The sequence below is a fragment of the Sapajus apella genome, unplaced genomic scaffold, assembly GCF_009761245.1.
Source record: "Sapajus apella isolate SASKATOON/1434 unplaced genomic scaffold, GSC_monkey_1.0 scaffold118, whole genome shotgun sequence".
In the NCBI taxonomy this organism is placed as follows: domain Eukaryota; kingdom Metazoa; phylum Chordata; class Mammalia; order Primates; family Cebidae; genus Sapajus; species Sapajus apella.
Window position 1 is genome coordinate 3680639 of NW_022437058.1, and position 23009 is coordinate 3703647.

A 23009-nucleotide genomic window follows, 5' to 3' on the forward strand; every position below is an offset into this window, starting at 1 on the left:
TTCAAAGGCTAAAGGTGAAAACCCACAATATTTATAAAATTACATAGATAAAAAAGCAGCATGCTTCAGCTTAAAAAAACTATTAACTAAATTAGGACTAGCTTATTTACACCAATGGAATGTTTAGGCCCAGAGCTGGCTGAGAGCCCCTCCTCCTCCCAGCATCTCCACCCACTATCTGAGCCAGCCTTGCTTTGGCTCTGGCTCTGGCTCCAAGCACAGGAGAAAAGCTCTGACCCCAGGTCCCTTGGGCAGGAACAACTTCACTGCCACTCTTTCTACGAATGCCAGATCATGTAATTCCAAGCCAGAGTTTTGTCTGGCAAATAATTTCTCCAGTAAGTAAACCAGTAACACAACTAATGCAACCTGAAATTTCTTTGATTCTTGGGTTTTTAAAGGGTTATACCTGGATTCTCTTCCATGATGTTGAGGGCCTCAATTGCTGCAGCAGCTAACAGGGGAGGTAATGAAGCTGAAAAGCAGTATCCCTGGCCGGAAAGTCGCTGAGAAGAAACAAATGAGTTGAAGACATACACATTCGTTGTCCTTTCTAGGTAAACATTTGAAAGGCACCAGTTCTCTAGAACAACTACTGAACAGTGTGTACATGTGGTGAGGCCGTAAGATCCAGACATAAATAAATGTTATACGTGTAACAGAAACAAGACTTTTTGCTAAATGAGAGATCATTTCTAAATAGAAATATTTTGAGTGATTCTTTAAAAACTGACATTTAAATAAAAACTGTGTGATAAACTAAGTAAAATTTTGTAGTTACATTTTGAGGTGACCAATGGAGCAATTAGTTTCAGTTTTAGCTCCTGTTTTTGAAAAGGACCCACCTGATGGTCAATTACAAAAGACCTGCCACAGCAGAAACCTCCAATAGAAGCAAGTGCATTCTCCATGTTGGCACTGATAAGGTCAATATCATCAATCTGCCAGAAAAGGAGGAGTAACAGTTATTCCACAGTTAAAAGAAAAAAAGGCCAGCTTAAAGCCTAGAGACAAAATTTAACAGCATTAAACTGTTAACATCTGGATTCAAACTACCCATCTACGTGAAAATAAAAAATAAACCATACAACATCTATTGCTGAATGAACTGTAGTTTCACGGCCCATTTCTGAAACTCTCATTTTATATATTTTTATCATTTCATTATACATGACAAATTAACTCACAGCAAAGACAGACAAATTATAAGATAAAACCCAAAGTTGTTTGACATTAAAAGTAGTCAGAGGTACAAAATAAAATTATTTCCTTGCTAAAACAGTGGTCTACCTGGCCTTCCCCATGTGATGGACTTGAGATAAATAAAAATAAGTCTGCTGAAGTTTTGAGCCCTTTTTTGCTTTTTGTGATGGAGTCTTGCTTTGTCATCAGGCAGGAGTGCAGTGGCACAATCTCGGCTCACTGCAACCTCTGCCTCCCGGGTTCAAGCAATTCTCCTGCCTCAGTTTCCTAAGTAGCTGGGACTACAGGCATGTGCCACCACACCTGGCTAAGTTTTTGTATTTTTAGTAGAGTAGGTGTTTTACCATGCTAGCCAGGATGGTTTTGATATATCGTTTGACCTCGTGACCCATCCGCCTTGGTCTCCCAAAGTGCTGAGATTACAGGAGTGGGCCACCTCACCCAGCCTTGAGTACTTTATTTGTATTCAATTTGCCTTTTGGCATGTCATAAATCAGTGTATCCAAATGTCATAGCAATGGAATCTTTGACCAACTGGACAGCAGAAGAACCTAATGTGCTCTCATGACCTAACGGGCTTTGAGTCCTACATCCTTCTGACTGCTCAGAACTCCTTTGTGTTCTCATCTCCAACCCTCAGCACCAAGTTCCATTCTGGGCACATAGTAGGCATTCAATCAGAACTTACTGATGGCCATGTTAATGCGCTGTCAGAACACACCTAGTGGTTTCCTAAGTGTTTCATAGATCCAACAGAGAAACTCTGCACTCCTGCTCTTTTTTAAAACATTTTTAAACCTTTCATTATGAAAAATTTCAAGCCTGAACAAAATAGAACAGAACAAAGAATCTCCATCACCCAGATTCAATCATTATCAACTCAAGGACAACCCTGCTTCATCTACATCCCCTATCACTCTCATCATTTCTTTGTAGTGAATCCCAGACTTCATGGGGTTTCATCTGTGAACATTTCACCGTGTATTTCTAAAAGATAAAAACACTTTCAAAAACATAATCACAAAACTAGTAACACACTTAAGACGTTAACAATTTTTAAATATCAAATGTAAATTTGATGTTAAATATATTCATATATTCAGTGTTCAAATATCTCTGATTGTCTCACCAATTTTTTTTTAACAGCATTTGTTTGAATCAGGATCCAAATAAGGCCCATACATTCTGCTCTCTATTCCCAGGCACTCATATTTCCTTAGTGACAACTGCTGGAAGCATTCAGAAAACTACAACAGTGATGTTCAAGTCTTTTCCTTCATAAAAACTTTCATGCCTTAAAAAAGGCTGTAGTGTGCTGCTAAATTTGCTTGAATTACATTTCCATTTATCTTTCCATTTATTCCATTTACCTCCCTGGTGCACGTAACTGCTGAATGTCAGTCTGCCTTAGAGGAGGTGCTTCCATCTAACCTCACAAGATACTCACTCTGCTCTACATTTTTCTCCGGGACTATATGGTAGTGGGATGTAGATAATCTAAGGCAATTTTACATTTTATAGTTCAGCTCTGTAACATAGGTTGCACAGCTCTTATGCACATGTTTTGGAGAAAAAGCTTCCTGTAACTCTTCCCATGGTGGTTGGTCAGACAGTTGTTTAAGACTGGCTGACTTCCTCTGCCCTAAGGCTCCAGGAGCAAAACCCACTAGGCACTATGGGCAGTCTGGGTCAGTTTCCCTCAGAAAAGGAAGCATGACACCTCACTCTGTTTGGGACTTTAAGAGGTTTTGCTGAATGCATGCCAGTGGTGTTTCTGACACACACACACACACACGCCCAGCCCCACCCACCACGTATATCTATCTCCCATAAACTCATTATATAGAATACAGATTTTTAAATGTTAGAAACAATATCTTTTCTCTGCCATCATGAATACTTTTGAAAAGACTACTCAGGAAATTCTTAATGATTTTAAGAAATAATTGGAAGGCAAAATTTAACCATTTCTAGAGAAGAGACACTAAAAGCCAGTTCAAATGCAACTATGCAAACACAGCACAAACCATGACTATCCACTCTGAATTTGTAAGTTCAGAAGGAAGATGGGTTCCCCTGGTCTGGCTGACTAGACTCATCCTGGGCTCAGTGAGGTGACAGACACCAAAGTTTCGTGACCCTTCAAACTGATGAAGAACACTGTCTTGTGCCTATAAAAATGCATGCCTAGCAGAATGGATTTACATGTTTCCTATGAAAGGGAAAATGTTCCTAAAAAGGGGAACTTACATTGATTCCATAGTGTTCAGTGACTCCTCGGCCATGCTCTCCTAGGACTCCAAATGAAAGGCTTTCCTCCAGGAAGATTCTTGCTTTGTATTTGTATTTTAACTTAACCTAAATGTCATATAAAGGTTAAAATACTAATGATCAGCATCATAAAGAACACATTGCAAAGAAAAAAATTAAGGTTAAAAGTGTGTATAGTTGACCCTCAATACTTGTGAATTCTATATGTGCAAATTCATCTACTTATTAAAATTTATGTGCAACCTCCAAATCAATACTTTTTTTTTCCTGTCATCACAGGCATGTGCATGTGCAGAGAAGTGATGAATTTGAATTCACTGACATGTGTTTTCCCAGGGGAGGGCAAAAAGGCAACTGTTTCAGCTCTGATACCGTGAACAAGTACCCTTTTCATGGCCAATTTATTGCCATTTTTTTTTTTGTACTTTTGTGCTTTTTGTTGGTGATTTTGCTATTTACAGTGGCCCCCAAGTGTCATGCTAAAGTGCTGTCTATTATCCCTACATCCAAGAAGACTGTAATGTCCTTCATGGAGAAAATGTGTGTTAGAGAAGCTTTGTTTAGGCATGAGTTACAGTGCAATGAATCAGCAGACACCTTTAAATAAAAGCACACAAAAAGCAAGTTTTTTGTCAACTGGTTGATGAAAATGTTGTAACCAGAGGCTCAGAGAAACCTAGCCTTATTATCTGCCCTGAGGCAATAGTTTAGTATTTCCTATTCCAGTGTTCATGGCAACTTCATAGAATTTAAGTTGGGTGAATGATGAGAATCAATTGTGCCTTAAATGGTCTAAAATGATTCAACTTAACAGAGACAGCACAATACTGATTTTTTTTTTTTTTTTTTTTTTTTGAGACAGAGTCTTGCTCTGCCACCCAGGCTGAAGTGCAGTGGCAGGATCATGGCTCTCTGCAGCCTTGACCTCCTGGGCTCAAGTGATTCTCCCACCTCAGCCCCACAAAGTGTTAAGATTACAGGTGTGAGCCACCATGCCCAGCATCAATGCTTATCTACACTTGGGCTGTTCCTACATTTCAGTTTTCATTTCACTGTTCTAGGTGTGTATTTGCCCAGCAGTACTGCTTCATTACTGTAGCCCTATAATACACAGTTCTAGTATCTTCTGGTTCATTACCTCCCTCACATCATTCCATCAGCTGTTGGCACTCTTACAAAAAAAGAAGGAAGAAAACAAATGCATCTTTTTTATTATACTTAAAATATATTTAGATTTCCAAAGAAATAATGAAAAAAAATTAAAAATAACATATGAAACGCTTATTTTGAGTCCTTATTCAACTAACAGATGGCTAGATTAAAATCTCAATGGCTGAAGGCAAGGGTGATTCAACATGGAAAGATCAAATACGTATTACATACACATTGGTAGAATGCAGGGGGAAAACCCCCACACGATCATCCCTATAGATGGAGGAAAAAAACATTTGACAAAATCCAACAACCTCTCAAAACACTCAACAAATTAGAAATAGGAAGGAACTTCCTCAACCTGATAAAGGGTTGTTATAAAAACCTCACAGCTAACATCATACTCAATGGTAGAAGCCTGAAAGCTTTCCTTATAAGATCAGGAACAAGACATGGCTCACTTTCGCCACCTCTAGTTAACACTGTAGCAGAGGTCCTAGCCAGAACAATCAGGCGAGAAAGATAAAAGGCATCCAAATTGAAAAGAAACAAGTAAAACCGTCTCTATTCACAGATGACATAATCTTACATATAGAATAAGATTCACAAAAGTACTACTTGAGGTAATAAATTCAGCATAAGTTACATCATGCAAAAGCAACACACAAAAATCTGTTATTTCTATAAACTAGCAGTAAACAATCCAAAAAGGAAATTAAGGAAACAATTTCATTTATAATAGAATAAAAAAAACAAAATACTTAGCAATAAATTTAACCAAAAAGGTGCAGGATATGTATACTGAAAACCGCAAAACACTCCTGAAGAAAGTATCTAAATAAATGGAAACGTCCCAAGTTCATGGACTGGAAGACTTAATATCATTAAGATGGTGGTAATTCCCAAAGTGAATTATTCAATGCAATTTCCATCAGAATCCCAATAATACTTCTTACGGCAATGAAAAAGCTAATCCTAAAATTCAAATGGAATTTCAAGACACCCCAACTAGCTAAAACAATTATGAAAAAGAACGAAGTTGAACTCACATGCCCTGATTTCAAAACTCACTACAAAGCTACAATAATTAACACAGTGTGGTACTGGCATAAGGACAGACATATAGAAGAATGAAACAGGAGTCTAGAAATAAATCCCTATATCTATGGTCAATTAATTTCAACAAGGGTGCCACAACCAATCAATGTGGAAACAAAAGTCTTTTCAACAAATGATGCAGGCAAAACTGGATAACCACTTGCAAAAGAATGCAATTGGACCTCTTCACCATAGCATATGCAAAAATTAACTCAAATGAACTACAGACCTAAATGTAAGATTGAAAACTATAAACACTTAGGGGGTAATACTGCAGTAAATCTTGATAATTTTGGATTGAACCAAAATTTCTAAAATAAAACACGAAAGCACAAGCAACAAAACAGATAGATATCAACAAAATTAAAAAATATTGTGTGTCAAAGAACACTATCAAATAGATGAAACGAACCCCACAAAATGGGAGAAAATATTTGCAAATCATATGTCTGATAAACATCTAGTATCCAGAACATATAAAGAATTCTTTTAAAACAAAAAGACAACCCAATTAAAAAAATGGGCAAAGCGCCTGAATAGATATTTCTCCAAAGATATACGAATGGCCAAAAAACTAAAAAACAAAACACACACACACACACACACACACACACACACACACACACACACACAGAGAGAGAGAGAAAGAGGCTCAACATCATTAGTTCCTTGGGAAACACAAATCAAAACCACAGTGAGACTACCTCATGCTCACTAGGGTGGCTAAAACAAACCAACAAAAAAACGCAGAAAATAACAAGTGCTGGCAAAAACATAGAGAAACTGTAACCCTGGTACATAGCTGATGGGAATGTAAAATGGTGCAATTGCTGTGAAAAACAGTATGTCAGTTTCTCATTAAGTTAAACATAGAATTACCATATAATCCAGCAATTACACTGTTAGACATATACATAAAAGAACTGAAAACAGGAATTCAAACAAATACTTGTACACAAATGTTCACAGTAGCACTATTCGCAACTGCAAAAAGGTAGAAAGATCCCAAATATCCATCTGTGAATGAACATATAAAACAAAATCAGGTACTATCCATACAATGGACTATTACTTAGCATTAAAAAGGTAGGAAATACTGACACATTTATAGAATGTTAATGAACTTTAAAAACATTACATTAAGTGAATGAAGCCAGAAAGAAAAGGTCACATATTATATGATGCCACTATTTACAGGAAATATCCAGAAAAAGTAAATCCATAGAAACAGAAAGCAGATTGGTGGCTGCTGGGAGCTAGAGGGAGGGGGAAATAGGGAGTGACTATTTAATGGGTTGGAGGTCTTCTTTGGGGGCGATGAAAAGGTTTTGGACCTAGAGTTGATGGTTGCACACATGGTAAATGTAATAAATGTCACTGTCCTGTAAAGTTTAAATTGGTTAATTTTGTGTTATGTGAATTTCACCTCAATAAAGAAAATCTCAATGGTCATGGTTTATAAAAATAGTATGTTGCTTTCACTATTAAAAAGCTAAGTTTTGGCTGAGTGTGGGGGTTCACACCTGTAATCCCAGCACTTTGGGAGGCTGAGGTGGGAGGATCACCTAAGGTCAGGAGTTCAAGACCAGCCTGACCAACAAGGAGAAACCCTGTCTCTACTAAAAACACAAAATCAGCTGGGTGTGGTGGTGCATGCCTGTAATCCCAGCTACTCAGGGGGCTGAGGCAGGAGAATTGCTTGAACCTGGGAGGTGGTGGTTGCAGCGAGCTGAGATTGTGCCACCGCACTCCAGCCTGGGCAACAAGAGCAAAACTCTTGTCTCAAAAAAAAAAAAAAGCTAAATGTTACAAGATATATGTCATATGCTTTCATTCATATGGAATTTTACAAAAGGTAAAACTAATCTAGAAGAATAGAAAGTAGATTAAAGGCTATCTGGGGCCAACGGGTACTAACTATAAAGAGACATGAGGGAACTTTCTGGATAAACATTTTTTCTTTTTGCTTTTTTTTTTTACCCTGACTTGACAAAAAAGGAAAAAATTAGCTGAGTGTGGTGGCATGTGCCTGTAGTCCCAGCTAACTCAGAAGGCTGAGGTGGAAGGAACACTTGAGTCCAGGAGGGCAAGGCTGCAAGTGAGCTGTGTTCACATCACTGCACTCCAGCCTGGGCAACAGAGCAGTCTTGATTACACTTTGAAGGCCAGCACTGGCATTCAGTGTTGTTCTTTTTCCCTGATCTGAGCAAAATAATGCTTATGATGCCTACTGTGCAAAGCAACGCAGACACTATGTACTAAAAGTGGTCATAAACAAAGCATACATCTGTCGAACAGTCCAAATATTAAAATCACGACTAAACATGGTTGCTTACCAATTCTGGAAGAGGACAAATGGTTCCAGTATTCATATACAATCCTTCTACTACAATGAAACGCCGAGTCACACGAGCCTTGCGAGGATTCTTTAGAAGAGAAAAAGCAGACATCTTAAATGTCAGTAACTCTAAAGACAAGATCTGTTACATACTCCCTAGCACTTTCACCTTCCAAGGTGTATTCCTAAAAAAATATTCGGAATGAATTTAAAGCTCAATGTTTGCGATTGGTTATTGTGAGATGAACAAGTGCTACCTTCTCTTAGACATGTTTTTCAGTTCACAGCATTAGCCAGGTGGCCACACACACACACACACACACACACAAACTAATTAGGCACTCTGAGAATGTCAAAACACAAACAAAACCCTCCAACCCTAGCACGACTGGGAAGAGGCCTAAGGGAACTTTCTAAAGAAATGGGAATGTTTTACATCCCCGAGATTACTGGGTTACATCAGTATAACCACTGTTTAATATTGTACGGCTGTATTCATATAATTCAATGTCTGTAAATTTACCCAAAACAACTATGATGAAGATCATCATCACGAAGATGGGGTGAGGAGCAGATGGTACAAGAATGATGTAATACTGATAACAAAGTTGGCAGAAGGGTAGAGAGGGGGCTTCACTATACAACTGTGTTTCCTTCTTATATGATAGAATTTTTCCGTAACAAAAAGTCAAAAAACTCAAATCCTATTTTCCTTTCACCTCCCAAAAATAGGCGGTAACCTTGTTCCTTCCTCTCTCCCCACTGATCTATTATCGGGTCAAGTAAAATCTGACTATGACCTTATCCAATGACGTTCCCAGGTGGTGGAGTGAAAAGGTCTCCCTTTTTTTTTTTTGAGAAGAAGTCTGGCTCTGTCGCCCAGGCTGGAATGCAGTGGCATGATCTCGGTTCACTGCAACCTCTGCCTCCTGGGTTCAAGCAATTCTCTGCCTCAGTCTCCAGAGTAGCTGGGATTACAGGAGCCCACCACCATGCCTGGCTAATTTTTGTATTTTCAGTAGAGATGGGGTTTCACCATCTTGCCCAGGCTGGTCTTGAACTCCTGATGTGATCCACCTACCTCGACCTCCCAAAGTGCAGGGATTAAAGGCGTGAGCCACCGCGCCTAGATGAGGTCTCCTTTTCAAACAATAGACACCTCCACACACTCCACTTACAGCAAGTCATTAATAAATCTCTCTACATGTATGAAACTGTACATTCTTCAGGTGTGCAGGACTGCAAAAACACAGATCCACAGACAGAGTTTGCCATTACCTTCTTACTCAGAGGTTTCTCGCCTCTAAGATTCTGCTCCAATGGACAATTAGAAATGATTAGAATTGGAAAGTATCATAGTAACACTTTAAGGGGTATTTTACAACCCACAGCAGTAGCACTAAAAAAAAAAAAGTTTGTAGTATATATGACTGATTTTGCTCAATCATCTTCACTCTGTCAACTCACAACTGAAGCTGGGGAGCTAGCAATATGTTAGGAGTGATTGATGAAGAGGTGCCACCCTAATTTCTACACAGGGCATGCTATACCTCTGCCTGTCTTTTTTAAAGAAAAATACTTGTCTTAGATTTAAAAATATTCAATGTAGGATTCTTGGGAAATGAAAAAGTATAAAAAGAATTTTAAAAATTAGCTAGTCATACTACATGGTGGTAATTTTTATCTTTCTTGTATAAGCATATAAATTACTTTGTTCAAAATCAGGATTTTATTGTAGTTATAGGACTTGATTTTAAAAAACCATTTGCTGTGAGCATTTCTAAGTTATTTAGGATTACATGATTTTAACGGGGAAGTTCTATCTGTGGGTATACCATAAACTACTTAACTATTTCCCTCATGTTGGATTTAGTTGTTCCCCTCATTTGCTTTTTCATATCACAATATGAATATCCTTCAGCATGTGACATCATTTCTGATAACTTTTTTCAAACACCATCACAGGAGTGGGTCAAAGGGCACAGAAAGACTAGGATCCTGGAATGTATCTGCCCATCTACCTTCTAGAAAGGCAGTGCCAATTTAAACTCTTTCCAGTGTCACAGGAACACTCTTTGTCTTACCACACCTGTGTTGGCATTGACTATTACTATTAAAAATGTGCCAGGCAAAACTCCTTGCCTAATTTCCTTAATTCTTAGTGAGGCCAGGCTATTTTTCACTTGTTCATAGTTATGTATATTCCTTTTATGAAGTACTGTTCATGTACACTGACCATTCTTTAAGAATAATTAATATGACACAAGAGTACCCCGTAGGAAAAGGGATAAGAAACAATATATGAACCACAGCACTTGGGAAATGGACAAAGAAAACATTCAAAGTGTTAACAGTTAGATTATTTATGTGAAAATAAAATTGAAAATGAGTATTTCTGAAAACCAAAATGTAAAGTTACTTAGAAAGCATGTGTTTGGCAAGGAAAATATAAATTAATTACTAAAAAAGTAAAAATTATAAAGTAGAAATAAATTTCAAGATACTTAATTTTATTTCTTATTGTTGATCATTAAAAAAAAAAATTCCATGGTTTACAGATTTTTTTTAATTTTTACTTTTAAGATGGAGTCTCGCACTGCTGCCCGGGCTGAAGTGCAGTGGCATGATCTCAGCTCACTGCAACCTCCACCTCCTGGGTTCAAGCGATTCTCCTGTCTCAGACTCCCTAGTAGCTGAGATTACAGGCACCCGCCACCATGTCCAGCTAATTTTTTTGCATTTTTAGTAGAGACAGTGTTTCACCATGTTGACCAGGCTAGTCTCAAACTCCTGACCTCCTGATTCACTTGCCTCAGCCTCCCAAAGTACTGGGATTACAGGTGTGAGCCACTGTGCCTGGCCAGCTTACAGGTCTTGTAGAAAAATAAGCACACACAAATCTCGAACCTGACATTTTTCAAATTTATACAATACTAACTTGGCAAAACAAATGGCAGCAGACTGCAGTTCTATTACTGAATGCAGACTAGCACTCTATTACTGAATCATCATAAGTAACATCTTTTTATAATTTGTAGAAAAAATTAATCAGTGGAATGGGTTCAGTTTTAAGATTTTCCCTACAGATTTTTCTAAATTGTGTAAATGTAAAACATTAGCCTATAGCAGATTTAGCATAAAATGGCAAGATCATGCATATTCATCACGACAATGTGTATATTCATGAAGTGCTGCACTTAGGCTGACACCTAAACAAAGATGACGGAATCCTAAATGAACAATGTAAATATCTGGAAAATTGAAAACACAAAATTAAGAAATGTGATGAGCATTTTTTATCATTTATTCTAGTTATGAATGAGTTGCACTGGCAAAGTCCACTTCGAAGTGTGTCTGAAATGAAGACACACCTCACGGTGCCCTGCTCAGAACCACAGATCTGAACTACTTTACTTACCTGTGTTGTCAGGGGAAAATAAATTATAATTTTAACAGTGATGCTTTGAACACACGTCCTCTGTTCCACTCTCTAATTAGAACACCAAGAAGCTACTTCCAAACCACCATCACCTGAGGTTATGTAGGTTCTTGGGAGGAAAGAACTGAAAACAGGGATGCAGGCTGGAAGGAGACCATGCTAGGGGCAGTCAGCTCCCTCAGGCAGCAGCTGCTCAGAGCAGGATACAGGTGGTGTGGGGAGAAAGGGCTTCACTTTGTTCATATATTAATATAATATGCTTGCTGCCATTCTTTCCTTGTGTAATTGATACATGATTTATTCTGGTATGAATAAGCCTATTCTGAAATCACTAAGTATATGTAATTAAAGCCCTAGTAAGTTTTGGTGTCATTATGCCTGGCTGAGAGTGGACATCTCCCCGCCTCACCAAGCGTGTGCTGTTTTTCACCCTCTTCTGATCTCTTAGAAGGCTGCTTGGATTACCTCCCCTCAATTTGCTATATATAATTAAGGCAATGACAAGGCAATTACAATCAGACTTGGCTCTCCAACAAGAAGTACACCTAATAAGCAGGAACACCCTTCTTAATATCCAAATGTGATCTGCAGGCAAGTTTTCATGACAAATTACCATTTCATATATAATTTAGCTGGTTAGAAAGTACAAAAGAACTATATAATTTTCTTCAAAAGAATCATACCTTTTGATCTTCGATCTCTTGTTCTTTCAGTAGTCGCTCGAGGTCAGCCATATCATTATGCTTAAATAACTTAATATCACTACGTGATGCCTGTAATCCTTTCTGAATAGCAAAACAGGCAGCTCTGTCTCTGCAAGGAAGAGAGACCCACCAAATTGGGTTTAAAGGGTCTTGTCAACATTCTCAAAAGAAATGCTTTTTTTTTAAGCTGAGCAATCACTGATTGTTAACATGGGCATAGCAAATAAATAAAACATGCTTGAATATTTACATGTCACTGTTTGCTCTTCATTCCACAAGTCCTTTTCACATAACTACCATATTTAATCTTCTCCAAGAAGCACACTCTCGCTATATTTTAACATCTCCAAAATCAGCATGCATCTTACTACAGATGACTTATCAGTTTATTCACATACTTTTCTAAGAAACATAAAATACTGGTGTGCCTCACCATTGGTGGCATCTGATTTGACTGACACATTACTCTGCATTATTTTACCCTGAAAAGTAATACTGGCAGCTCGGCTAGATAGAAAACTTTTAGATACTAACTATTCTATTGTAGCTAAACACCACAGGAAAAAATGGGCAGTATCCAAGCCCATCCATGTCAGCAAAGGCTGAGCAGGGAACCTAGACTTTGATCCTCAACAGGATGTAACAAGGCGATACACCTCCTAGTCAGGGAAAGCCAAGTAGGAAGCTGAGCCTGTTATTCCTATCAGTTGGTAACAAGTGGACCCCCTCCACCCCCATTGTGGTGTCAGCAAAGAACACACAGCCCTAATTTCCACCTGTGCCTGGCAGTAGTGGGTACCCTCCCCATCTCCTCCTGGGCAGTGTCAGAGGAGGGCAAGTGGGGAGTCAGAACTACCACCAACACCCAGCAGCAACAAAGAAACCCCCAAGAGTGTCAATGGAGGCTGAGTAGGGCCCCTGGATTGTCCCTCCTCCTGGAAGAGTAATGAGGCAGCAGTCTCCCAACCCTATGTTGGAACCATGTCAGAGAAATCCAAATAAAAGAAATGGCTTAAACTAGACATGGACTACAACGGCATAATATGAAAGTATCTAGGTTTCCATCAAATATCCTTTATATCAAGAACCAGAAGATATCAAGTAGAATGAAACAACAAATGCCGCCGGGTGCGGTGGCTCAAGCCTGTAATCCCAGCACTTTGGGAGGCCGAGGCGGGTGGATCACGAGGTCAAGAGATCGAGACCATCCTGGTCAACATGGTGAAACCCCGTCTCTACTAAAAAAATACAAAAAAATTAGCTGGGCATGGTGGTGCGTGCCTATAATCCCAGCTACTCAGGAGGCTGAGGCAGGAGAATTGCCTGTACCCAGGAGGCGGAGGTTGCGGTGAGCCGAGATCACGCCATTGCACTCCAGCCTGGGTAGCATGAGTGAAACTCCGTCTCAAAAAAAAAAAAAAAAAAAAAAGAAACAACAAATGCCAATAGTGAGATGACAGAGATATCAAGATTATTTTATAATAATTTTAGAGCAGCCACGATAAAAATATTTTAATGAGCTATCATGAAGACACCTGAAGCCAATGAAATAAAACGCCTCAGTGATGAAATGGAAGATACAAAGATACCTAGATATGCACTAAATTAAAAAGCTAAACAATTTGAGATGCAACAGCTGACAAAACTGAAAAAAGAAACAGACAAACCCACAATTATAGGTGGAAACTTCATTATCCCTCTCAACAACTGATAGAGGAACTAGACAGAAAATCAGAAAGATAGAACTCCAAAACACCATTAACCAAAAAAATTTAATTGACATTTATAGAACACTCCACTGAACAGAAGCAGAATACACATTTTTTAAGTGCCCATGTAACGTATTCTAAAATAGACTACAGTATTAGCCATAAACCAAACTACAACAAATGTAAAGTCCCCAAACACCTGAAAAGTAAACAACACACTTCTAAACAATCCATAGGTCAAAGGGAAAGGCTAAGCTGGACACAGCGGTGTGTGGCTGTAGTCCCAACTGCCCAGGAGGCTGAAGCAAAAGAATCCATTGAGCCCAGAAGTTCATGGCCAGCTAAGGCAAAATAGTGAGACCCTACCTTTTAAAACAAAACAAAAATGAATTAAATACAAATGAAAACACAACACATCAAAATCTGTGAGACACAATTAGTGTTGAAAAGGGCAATTCATAGCACTAAATGAACATACAAGAAAAGAGAAAAAGTTTCAAATTAATCATTTAAGCTCCTACCTCAAAATCAAGAAAAAGAACAAAACCACAAGTAAGCAGAAGGCAGGAAAAGGCAGGAAATAATAAATAACAGAACTGACAATAGAAATACAATAGAGAAAAACCAATGAAACAAAGAGCTGATTCTTTAAAAAGATCAATAAAACTGACAAGCCTCTAATAAGACTAACAAAGAAAAAAGGAGAAAAGGCACAAATTATCAACACCAAGAGTGAAACAGAGCATATCACTGTAAACTCTATAGACATCAGAATAATAAGGAAATACCATGAATGGGACCACACATATATATCTGACAACTTGTGAAATGGACCAATTCCTTGAAAAACACGAACTACCTCAATTCATTCAATACAACATAATTTGAATAGCCTGATAAATACTAAGGAAACTGAATTTGGAATTAACATACTTGCAAGAAAGAAATCTCCAGGCCCAGATGGTTTAATGGAAGAATTCTACCAAACAATTAAATAATTAAAAATAATTCTATAGAAATAGCTCCACAAAACAGAAGACAGAACACTTCCCAACTGATTCAATGAAGTGTTATTCTGCTACCAAAACCAAAGTAAGTATCAAGAAAAGTATACTATAGGACAGTCTCCCTCATGAACACAGATTCAAAATCCTTAACAAAAGATTGGCAAATAGAATTTAGCTATGTATGTATGTACACACACACACACACACACACACACACACACACACAGCACCATAACCAAGTGGTGTTTATTCCAGGTGTTATTAACAGACTAAAGAAGAAAATTTTACACATTAACAGACTATAAAAGAAAAATCACGATTTTATCAACAATACAGAAAAAGCAGTCAACCAAATTCAACACTGATTTACAATGAAAATGCTCAGAAAAAAAGGATGGGGTGCAGGAAAGTGGATGTAATAAAGAGCATCTGTAAGAAATCTGCACCTAACATTACACTTACTGGTGAAAGATTAAATGCTTAGATTTCTAAGATCAGGAACAGGGCAAGAAAGCCTTCTCTTACTACTCTTAACACAGTCCTGGATGTTCTTGCCAGTGCAATAAAGCAATAAAGGAAATAAAAAATATATGGATCAGAAAATAAAACTATTTACAGAGACATGGCAACTGTCTGCATGGAAAATCCTAAGCAATCTAGAAAAACAGTTCCTAGAGCTAATTAAGTGATTTTGGCAAGGTTGCAGGATACAAGATCAGCACACACAAAAATCCATTTCATTTCTATATATTAGCAATGAATATGTGGACATCAAAATTTGTATTTGCAAACCACATATCTGGTAAAGAACTATGATCTTGAATGTATAAAGAACTCTCAAAACTCATTAGTATAAAAACAAATCATACAACTAGAAAATGAACAAAAGGCATGAAAAGACATTTCACTGAAGAGATGGCAAATATGAATAAAAATGGATGTTCAACATCATTAGCCATCAGAAAAATATAAATTTCTCTACCCACTTATCAAACTGGCTGAAAAAGCAGTGACAACACCAAATGCTTCTGAGGACGTGGAGAAACTTGATCACTCATACATTGCCGATGGGAATGTAAAATAATATAGACACTATGGAAAATAGTTTGGCAGTTCCTGAAAAATCTAAATATGCAATACTATAAACCTAGCAACTGCATTCCTTGGCAAGTATACCATAGAAATAAAAACTTATGTTCACATAGCATGAATGTACATGAATGTTTAGAGCAGCTTTTTTTTTTTTTTTTTTTTTTTAATAGCACAAAGCTGGAAACAACCCAGATGTCTTTAATAGGTAACTGGTTCAATAAATGGTGCTACCTTCATGCCATGGAGTAATAGTTAAGAATCAAAAGGAACCAACTCTGGATACAAGCAACAACTTGGATAAATCATCAGAGAATTACGTTGAATGAAAAAAGCCAACCCCTCAAAGCATTGCCTACTGGATGATTCCACCTATGTAACATTCCTAGAATGACAAAATTATAGAAATAGAGAACAGATTAGTGGTTGCCAGGAATTAAGGAGTGGGCAGGTGGGAGGAATGTGGATGCAGCAACATGAAGGATCCTTGTGGTGACAGAAATGTTCTGTACCTTGACAATTACAAAGTCAATATCCTGGCCTTTAAACTCTTTGTCTTGCAAGACGTCCCCACTGAAAGAGACTTAGGAAGAAGTACACAGGATTTCTGTATTATTTCTTACAAGTGCTTCTGAATCTACAATTATCTGAATGTAAAAAGTTTAATTTTAAAAAGATCTGTCAAGTAACATGAACACAGACTTAGCGGAGTGATAGCACAGACTTAAGTCCATGAATGACCACTGTACTGAGACCCACTATTAGCAAAGCACAAAGGATTTAACACTGTTTACTCAAAGGAAGGAAATGAAGCAGTAGACAGTGTCTATGCCTGACAAATTTATTAAAACCAATTTACCAAACCCCATGTTTACCTCTAGTACTCCTACACTCAGACACATTTCAGGTGGAATGTAATATTTAAAATTATGCAGCACACTAAACAGGTCAGCAACTTACTGGCAACTGAAGTGTTAAGACACTGGGCATAATACGTGGAAATGAATTTAGCCTATATTTCCTAGCAGTTAAAATCAAAAAGACAATGGAGTATTTATGAAATGAAGCATATGAGTTCACCAGTAACCACATACTTTTTCTGGACGTAAACTCAAAAAGAATTTATAGTGGGGTGCTTGTGCTTAAAGTGACACTGAATGACACTGCAGCTGTCTCTAACTGCTTTTACTAAAAACCTAGAAACACTTTAAATCAATGGCACTCCAGTTTGTGACGAGTCTTTCAGATTATTTTTTAAACTATGTGCCAGAAATTAATTAAAATGTTCATTTTTATGGTCATATTAGTATACTACTTAGACCCAGGACATTCACTGTAGTGCTCCTAGACTGTGCAGGGCTATGGTGAGGAATGGGTCACATGTACCCCCAGAAGCCCCGGGTAGAGTCAGTTCTGCAGTAAGTGTGATAGAAAGTTCTGCTGCTGCACAAGCAAGAGTTCCAACAGTGAGTGGTAAGTAAGAGGCCAGTGCAGGGTTCGAGGGAGGCCAGGCTCTGCCATACAGGCACCTGGCCCCTACTGTGAGCTCCGGCTTCCTTTCATTCATTTACTGAACTAGTGTTTATTGACCATTACTAAATGATATATGCCATTCTAAGTAATGGGCTCCCAGCAAGAAACAGAAGCAAATAACTACACAGATATAAAATTATAAACTGTTACAAGTTCTACAAAAGTACAGTAAGTATGAAGCAAGTGAGTAGGGCAGAGTGTGTGTGAGTGTGTGTGTGTCTGTGCGAAGGAGGGAGGCTTGAGAAGCAGGATGACCCTGACAGGCAGTTTGGTGCTACTGTGAGATAATAGGATAAACAAGGATAATAAATTCTCTCTGGCTGTAAGATTTTGTCCACATGCAGCAGGGGTCTTGACCTGCTGAGAGGTATGGGAAGCCTTCCCTGCAGAGGTGACCTATGTGTAGGATGAGAAGGAATTAAAGAGGAGAGGAAAGGAGAAACAGTGTCTAGTCAGTTATGAGCATTTGCAAGGGCCTCGAAGTGAGAGGACACTAGCGTACACGACTGGCAGGGCTACAGCTTAAACACCTAGGGGAAAATGGTACAAAATGGGCCTGAAAAAGTGGTGCAAAGCTCACAAGATCACACAAAGGACTTGCGCCTTCATTTTAGGGACAACAGAAGCTCCATATTGTATTACATGAAGTGTGACACAATAGGATTTACATTTTTAAAAGATTACTCTGGCTATGGTGTTGGAAAAAAGGAAATAAAAGTAAATTTGAGATCCAAATTTTAGCCCACCCCAAGGACGACAGGGGCTTGGCTTGGTGCAGCAGAAGCTTCTGTCTGTTTAATCAGCAGCCTGAGCCCTGCCAGCCCTTGCTTGGCTGCTTCTGCCCCTGCCCTTCACAGTAAACCACAGTAGCAGGCATTCACAACACACATGTGAGCGTGAAGATCCACTTGTAGGTAGACAAGGAAGTGTCTAAGCCATGAGTCCTCTATCTTAATAAGCCAGGAAGCAAGACCAGCTGAGAACAGGAGACGGGGTGAGTGGGTGATGAGACATGGAGAGACTTTGCCAGGCAGTCTAAGTGATCACGGACTAGGATACCACACAGCCCCAGAGCTACACAAAGGCAGACAGCTGTCCTCATCTGGACATTGATAAATAATTATCACGGCAGATAAATGACTATAGACACCTTTATGCATCTTTTAAGCGAAGGTTTCACAAATTTTGAAACTTTTGGTGAGGTGACTACTTCTTGAAAAACAACAAAAAGCAGTATTATTTTATGCAAATAACTTCTAATGAAGTATTTCTCTAAGATGATCAGTATTATTTCAAAGAAACTGCTATTAGAAAACTAGGTAAAGGTTACTTACACAAATACAATGTCCCCTCTCTTAGAGTAAGCAGGAATAGCACTGGCTATGGTGGCAAATCCATACGAGTATATAATGGCTTCTTCTGTCTTCATAAATTTTGCCAGGCGGTCTTCCAAATCCAAATGAACATCTATTTCAGTTAAAAAAGTGAAACGGTTAAATTGTCTTATAATTCTTTCTCGCTACTAAAGAATAAAGGAACACAAGCAGTATAATTATCAATACTTTCACCTGATGGCCAAAATGGAATTATTTTTAAATGATATATAAGATCTATAAAAATTATTCTAGGCCCACATTGCTTCTAAAATACATGAACTAAATCAGCTACTCATCTATCTGTAAAATGTGCTACTGGGGCAACTCCAACTTTGAGTTATGCTTTGATATCACTCTACTGTAAGACTTCAAGGCCTACCAAGTTTCCCTGCTTTAACTGCCCTCAACCAAAACCACTGAGGCCTCACCAATGTCTGATGTTAACTTATTAATGTCTGTCTGCATTTCAGCAAAAAGAACCCTGTATACTTTGCGTCAAGACAGTGACACTTATTAGAACTCCAGCGACCACTCCTCTAACAATCTGTGGCAGCACTTAGCAGTGGCACCTCCCATCACTTTCTGGGGCTGGGTTTCTGTCTGAATTTCTTATAAGTGCAATGAAGAATTCAAACTTACACAATGTGGCGATTCCTTAAGGACCTAGAAATAGAAATTCCATTTGGCCCACCAATCCCATTACTGGGTATATATCCAAAGGATTATAAATCGTTCTACTATAAGGACACGTGCACACGAATGTTCATGGCAGCACTGTTTACAATAGCAAAGACCTGGAACCAACCCAAATGCCCATCGATGAGAGACTGGACAGGGAAAATGTGGTACATATACACCATGGAATATTATGCAGCCATCAAAAATGATGAGTTCGTGTCCTCTGTAGGGACATGGATGAACCTGGAAACCATCATTCTCAGCAAACTGACAGAAGAGCAGTAAATTAAACACTGCATGTTCTCACTCATAGGTGGGTGTTGAACAATGAGAACACACAGACACAGGGAGGGGAGCACTACACACTGGGGTCTGTTGGGGCAAAATGGGGGAGGGACAAGGGGGTGGGGAGGTGGGGAGAGAGAGCATGGGGAGAAATGCCAGATATAGGTGAAGGGGAGGAAGGCAGCAAATCACATTGTCATGTGTGTACCTATGCAACAATCTTGCATGTTCTTCACATGTACCCCAAAACCGAAAATGCAATTAAAAAAAAAAGTAAAAAATAAAAAAAATAAAGAATTCAAACTTATAGTACAAAAGGAAATGTAGTCCTTTTAGAGAAGCACCATAAGGAGAATGTTGACATAATAATGAGGATACATTATAATTATTAGGTGGACCTGTTTTATTTTCCTCTTAAATCATGGTTCCTTGTTACAGCCTTTCACCTCTCAGACTGAACCCAGAGGCTTCATGCCCTGGGATGGAGGACCAGTGATGCTTAAAATAAAGAGGCCCCTGGCTAGCTTAGCATCTTAAAACTTAAGCGATCTTAAAATGAGACATTATCAAGCAGGGAAAGGAATTTTTAAAAATTCCTTTAGTTCTTTTAACTATGGCAGGACCCAAGCCTGGAGGACTAGATAACAGAGTTTCACAACAGGCCCTGTGTGGGGAGAGCTAGAAGCAGCCAGGCCTTCCAGCTTTAGAGAGCTACGTGAGAAAGGAGGGAAATCAGAGGCTACAGAGTTGGAGTTTGAGACCCAGGATGAGGGAGCCGTGGTGTATCTACTGATGAGAACCCAAGCATGGGCAATGGCAGGCGGTCTGGGCATTCCTGAGCTAGGGGCAGTATAGAGGGCTGATGGCCTGGCAGGAGGCAGTGTATTTACAGACTTCCTAAAGAACATTACAGAACTGTTAAAACATTAATTCCATTCCTATCAAATAGAGATAAAATATGAGGCATGCTTCTTATTTGCACATTAAAATATATATAAACACAGTCAATATCATTTGATTTCCATTAACCAACTAGTTATAGTTATTTTACAAAATGGACACTTTTCACTATACCAATATTAAATGTGGGACTTTACAACAACACACAGAGTTTAGAAGAACATGTCCCAGTTGATCTTCAAGTCTCAGATCTCTGACATTACAATCACACGAAATCCAAGGCTGTGATCCCTTGTATGACAGCCATCCTCTAGGAGAGATGCTATCAGAACAGGTTTCAGGCGAAATCTAGCAGGAAAGAGGAAAGCAGCCGAGCATGGGTTACTCTTGGGTACGTCTTCCTTCTCATCCTCATTACTGTTCTCTGAGCGCCATCACTTTGCCACTTCTCATCACATTCCCGGGTAGGAGGAGGTCTCCTTCAAATTACAATGGTGCTTCTAATTGAAAGTATCTGCCACAAACCTTCACAATTCAGCCAGAAGGATAACCCAGGCCACAGTGGTTTGCTTTCATTTGGTATCTCCATTTCAAAAAGAAAACATGCTATGTATACAAACTATTTTTGCTAAACACAAAAGGAATTTTAAGTCATTCTGTAGACTTCTCGGCTCTAAATGACTCTTTTGATTGATGATAATGAGACTGCAAAACTGAGTGTGACCCTGTTTCAGGACTGTAGAATGTGTTACCTATTTGATGAAAATTAGCATGTTACAAATCTTTCCCATCATTAGGTATACTCATAACTGTTTATACACAGTTGCCATAAAGTGCGAAGAAGAATCTCTCAATAATAAATCAATGACTTATTGGTTCTAGCGTAGTCTTGAAAGCTCAAAAAGACAAGTCTTTTCCTTCTATCAAGAGACGCTGGGTTTTAGCTGATGTCAGCCTTGCAAAGCAGGTTTTGTGATAGGTAAATATGGATAACTGCAGAACTTGTTTCTCTTGATGAACCTTTGTGCGATGAAGAAACTCTCAGTACAAGGCAGCAGGCAGCAGCAAGCAGGAATACTACAAGGGCACTCACTTTTCTTCGACTTTTTTGATGTCCAAATCCACTGTGTGTATGATCCATTTCACTAATTGGAAATGTAGACTTGCATGGAATAAAACTAAAGCACTATATTCTCCAATTCACTGTTAGCAATAAACATGGTAAAGAAGTGGCCATGGAGGGAGGCATCCTAGAATGCCTCCGCACACCTCACAGCCCTTAACACTTTCTTGCACTTGTTTATCTGCCTGTCTGGCTCCCTCACCAGAGCCTCAGGGACAGGAGGCCTCACTACCTCGGACATCACAGAGCTCAGACTGTAGGTAGGCCTGGGGGTTCAGCCTTGGTGCCTTCCTCTGTCAAACAGGGGTAACAGTCCTACCTTCCTCAAGGGTTAGTAGGAGGACCGCATGAGTTAAATGCTGATAAGACACTTGGAACGCTGCCTGGAACAAGCAAGATGCTATTTAAGAGTTTGTCTAATTTACATCAACATTTGTAGAATAAAAGGTTTTATTTTAAAAGCAAAGGCCTGGTCACACTTTAGGCAGTCTTCTAATTAAGCTCTCTGAATTCTGAATAGTTAAGACTATCTTCCAATAAGAGCCACTTGTTCAGCTTCTCACAAGGAGGAGAGATTATGGACTTCCTGGTTGTGTTCCAGAGAAAACACCATAAAATACCTGAGTTCAGGACAGTTTAGAAACAAACTATGTTTTCTCTTAAGGCCTCATATTTTTGCATACATACCGTCCTTAAAAAAAAAAAAATCCCTAGACATGGACAAGTTTTCTTCTTAAGAATTTAAATGATAGCCCTTAGGTACTCACTAGAACATATGGGGCCAAATGTTTTTCATGTTTTCACATGCAGTATCTTATGCGATCCTTACCAAATTGTTCTAAAGCCGTGCAAGCAATGACTGCTCCTACCTACACCTGAGAAAACCCTGATCCCATGACTGGTAAGAAGTGGCAGATCTAGGAATTTTATGACCAAATGTTCTTCTTACTGGAACAGGTAGTCATGGATCAGTTGACTGTTCCAAAACAAAGAAACCAAATATTTTTATAAACTACTGAAATGAACAACTGTTTAGACTGGCTCTGGAACACAATTAAATGCTATTATCTCTCATAATGAAACCTTGCCACCCAATTGTTTCTG

The 23009-nt window shown here is 38.7% G+C and overlaps 1 protein-coding gene across 4 annotated transcripts in view; it reads right to left on the minus strand.

Annotated features, from left to right (window-relative positions):
• SPTLC1 (serine palmitoyltransferase long chain base subunit 1) overlaps positions 1-23009 on the minus strand; it is a 62014-nt gene that overhangs the window by 14776 nt on the left and 24229 nt on the right. For all 4 annotated transcript variants that reach the window (XM_032260464.1, XM_032260465.1, XM_032260463.1 and 1 more), the window contains exons 6-11: positions 18878-19010; positions 12185-12314; positions 8061-8150; positions 3454-3561; positions 846-941; positions 410-506 (exon numbers count right to left, since the gene is read on the minus strand). In XM_032260464.1, coding sequence (XP_032116355.1) covers positions 410-506; positions 846-941; positions 3454-3561; positions 8061-8150; positions 12185-12314; positions 18878-19010 — 654 coding nt within the window. The remainder of the gene's footprint in view (positions 1-409; positions 507-845; positions 942-3453; positions 3562-8060; positions 8151-12184; positions 12315-18877; positions 19011-23009) is intronic.